Below are 2,645 nucleotides of genomic sequence, written 5' to 3'. Positions count from 1 at the left end.
CTTGGCCTGCTGTGTTCATCCAGCTCTACACCTTGTTAGTTCAAAGTGTGGTTCATTTATGCTTTCTAGATGCAAAATCCATTCATACACATGATCCCATTCCCTGCAAACTAATGGAACATGTTCAACCCTTGCACATTCTGTGAACCAGTAAGGGAACCTGGGGAGCCTATAGGCCCTGTTGCTTTCACCATGGCAATGTCTCAGTAAATCGGAACTGGTTTGTATGGGCAATAGGCCCCAGTGCCCAGCTGAGATCTTCATTATCCGCAGAGTACAGAATATTCTACTAGCACTTAATGTATGTGACATACATCCGTATACAGAGATCTGTTCTCTGCTAACAAAAGGGACATGTTCAAATCTTGTAAATTTTTAATTGCCCAGAAACTTGCAGAGCTTACAGTTCTTTATTCTTTCCTCTATGCCAATGCCTTTATTAATCAGAATCAACTTGACAATCAATCAGCAGCCCATTCCCCTGACGCATAACGTGTTGTGACCATTTAAAAAGTGGTATTTTTGCATTTATCTTGATCAGTGCAAGATGGAGAGGACCGGCAACATGTACCCCTTTTCACCAGTACGGCTGGATTTGTAAGGTAGAAATGCATTGTTTCCATTGTGATACACCAACAGTACTTTGCAAGTGCTTTCTTCCTGTGACCCAAATGGCAGATCAGCTGGTTCTGGAGGCAGGACATTCAGGGGAGAGTGAGTTTTTTTTAAATTAAAGCTCACTTTACTTACCTACCTCTTTGTTTTGGATTTGGCGTGGTCCAGTTGTTGGGGAAAAGGTGTTGCTGTTGGACAGTGCAGCAATTAATTCCCGTAAAATGCTGCTCCAGGACATGTATGAAATTGTGAAGTGTGTCAGATTGGGTCTATGGAGAGAGATAATTCATAAACTGATACCACATTACATTTGAACCTTGCAGTATGAGGGTTGAACTGTTCCACACTACTTCTTTGCCTCTTGCTAGACTTTTCTGTCATAACTGCAACAATATTTTTGTCTTCTGGTTGTCAGCAAATTGTTTCATTCTGCTACAATTTGGAATTATAATCAAAATCCAGTCAGCAAAATACTAACATTCCAACCTAAGGCAAACCTCACTATCGGGAATAAATGGGAATCCAGTTTTGGATCAGTTGCATTCAATTGAAAGTATTAAAATCCTTTGACTGAGAAGCCTGTTAAGAGTATTTATTTTATTGTTCCTATTATTTAGTACTACTTTCTACTACTTACTTACTTACTAGTTTCTACTACTCTCAAATGTCTTTTGTTTCAGTTGTCCAAGAATCACCAGCAGATGGAATCCGATGGTCAATAATAAGTTTGACAGGAATTTCCTATAGGGATGCTGGAGACTATAGATGTAAAGCGAAAAATCTAGCTGGAGCATCGGAAGTCTCTATTACTCTCACTGTTGTAGGCACCATTACTACAGCCTCTCCTCAGAGGCAGAGCCTTTTGAAGAAGTCGAGTACAGAACAAAAGATTTCAACTCCAGCAAATAAGGAGCAAAAAATGGAAAGTCTGACAACAGATGCGCTCTTCTCTGTCTCCACCACATGGTCAACAAAGGAAAAGATTCTTCCCGTTGATGAAGCCATGCCGGTGGCAGATGAAAGGAAGCTCACCAAGTTGCAAGTAGAGAAAAAATCAGACAAAATGACTCAACAAGTCAATGAGAACAAGAAAAAAGGCCTACCATTCAATACAACGGCAACACCAGAAGAAAATGCAATTATTAAAAACCTGAGAGTTATCAGTGAGACAGCCCAGAAAGTTTCAGTAAGCTGGAAAATTTCAAATTATAGAAGTGGCACTGCCTTAAATGTGCTGTACTCAAAGTATGGTGAGAAAGATGTTCAGAAGGTCAACGAGGACCCTAGCAAAAATAAAATATCAATAGGTGGATTGACGCCAAATACAAAATATACAGCATGCATATGTCCGAAAGGCATCCAACCTAAGAAAGAACAATGTATAGTTTTTTCAACAGAAGGAGAACCCAACACAAGTAGCCATCAAACCCTATTGACGATTATTGGTGTTGTCCTAGGGTGTATTATTGGAACAGGACTCCTTTTGATGCTGTGTTATGAGCTGGTCAAAGTTCATCACAAGCAGAGAAAAAGAGCAGAGCAGGAGCTACTCAAAGATTCTTATGTGAAATTTGAAACACTGTCACTCAGAGCACAGCCAGTAAGGAGAGGGAATGATTTGTGGACTCGGCGTGATACTGAATCCCAAAGGCTACTGTTGTGCTCAAGATCGAGCATAGATTCACAGATCACCTTCAAGAGTGACAGTTCTAGGTCTGAGTATCTTTGCTGATTTGTGCAGCGCATTGACTGTAATGTGCTACAGAAGGACATCTATGATATCTGCGTGTTTTTGATTGTCTGTTAACATGTGCACGCACAGTGAAGAACACAGATTTGTATACTATTGTTTTTCAAACCGTATTCAAAATATCAATTCTTATTTCATACTGAACACTTCACAAGCTACATCTTTATAATAAAATTACTTGTGTCTGTTGTGACCTTCATCTACATTGTGAGCGTTAAGAATATCTGGCAGAAGGATCCTCAGCAGCCCTTTGCCCACTCCCACCTGCCTGCACCAAGCA

The 2,645-nt window shown here is 40.2% G+C and overlaps 1 protein-coding gene across 1 annotated transcript in view; it reads left to right on the top strand.

Annotated features, from left to right (window-relative positions):
- lrit3a (info leucine-rich repeat, immunoglobulin-like and transmembrane domains 3a) overlaps nt 1–2,347 on the top strand; it is a 23,421-nt gene extending 21,074 nt beyond the window's left edge. The window contains exon 3 of the mRNA XM_020529218.2: nt 1,296–2,347. Coding sequence (XP_020384807.2) covers nt 1,296–2,347 — 1,052 coding nt within the window. The remainder of the gene's footprint in view (nt 1–1,295) is intronic.
- The last annotated feature ends 298 nt before the right edge of the window (nt 2,348–2,645 follow it).

This window comes from Rhincodon typus, chromosome 1 (assembly GCF_021869965.1).
Source record: "Rhincodon typus isolate 14 chromosome 1, sRhiTyp1.1, whole genome shotgun sequence".
NCBI lineage: Eukaryota > Metazoa > Chordata > Chondrichthyes > Orectolobiformes > Rhincodontidae > Rhincodon > Rhincodon typus.
This window is presented reverse-complemented; position numbering and strand designations above follow the sequence as displayed.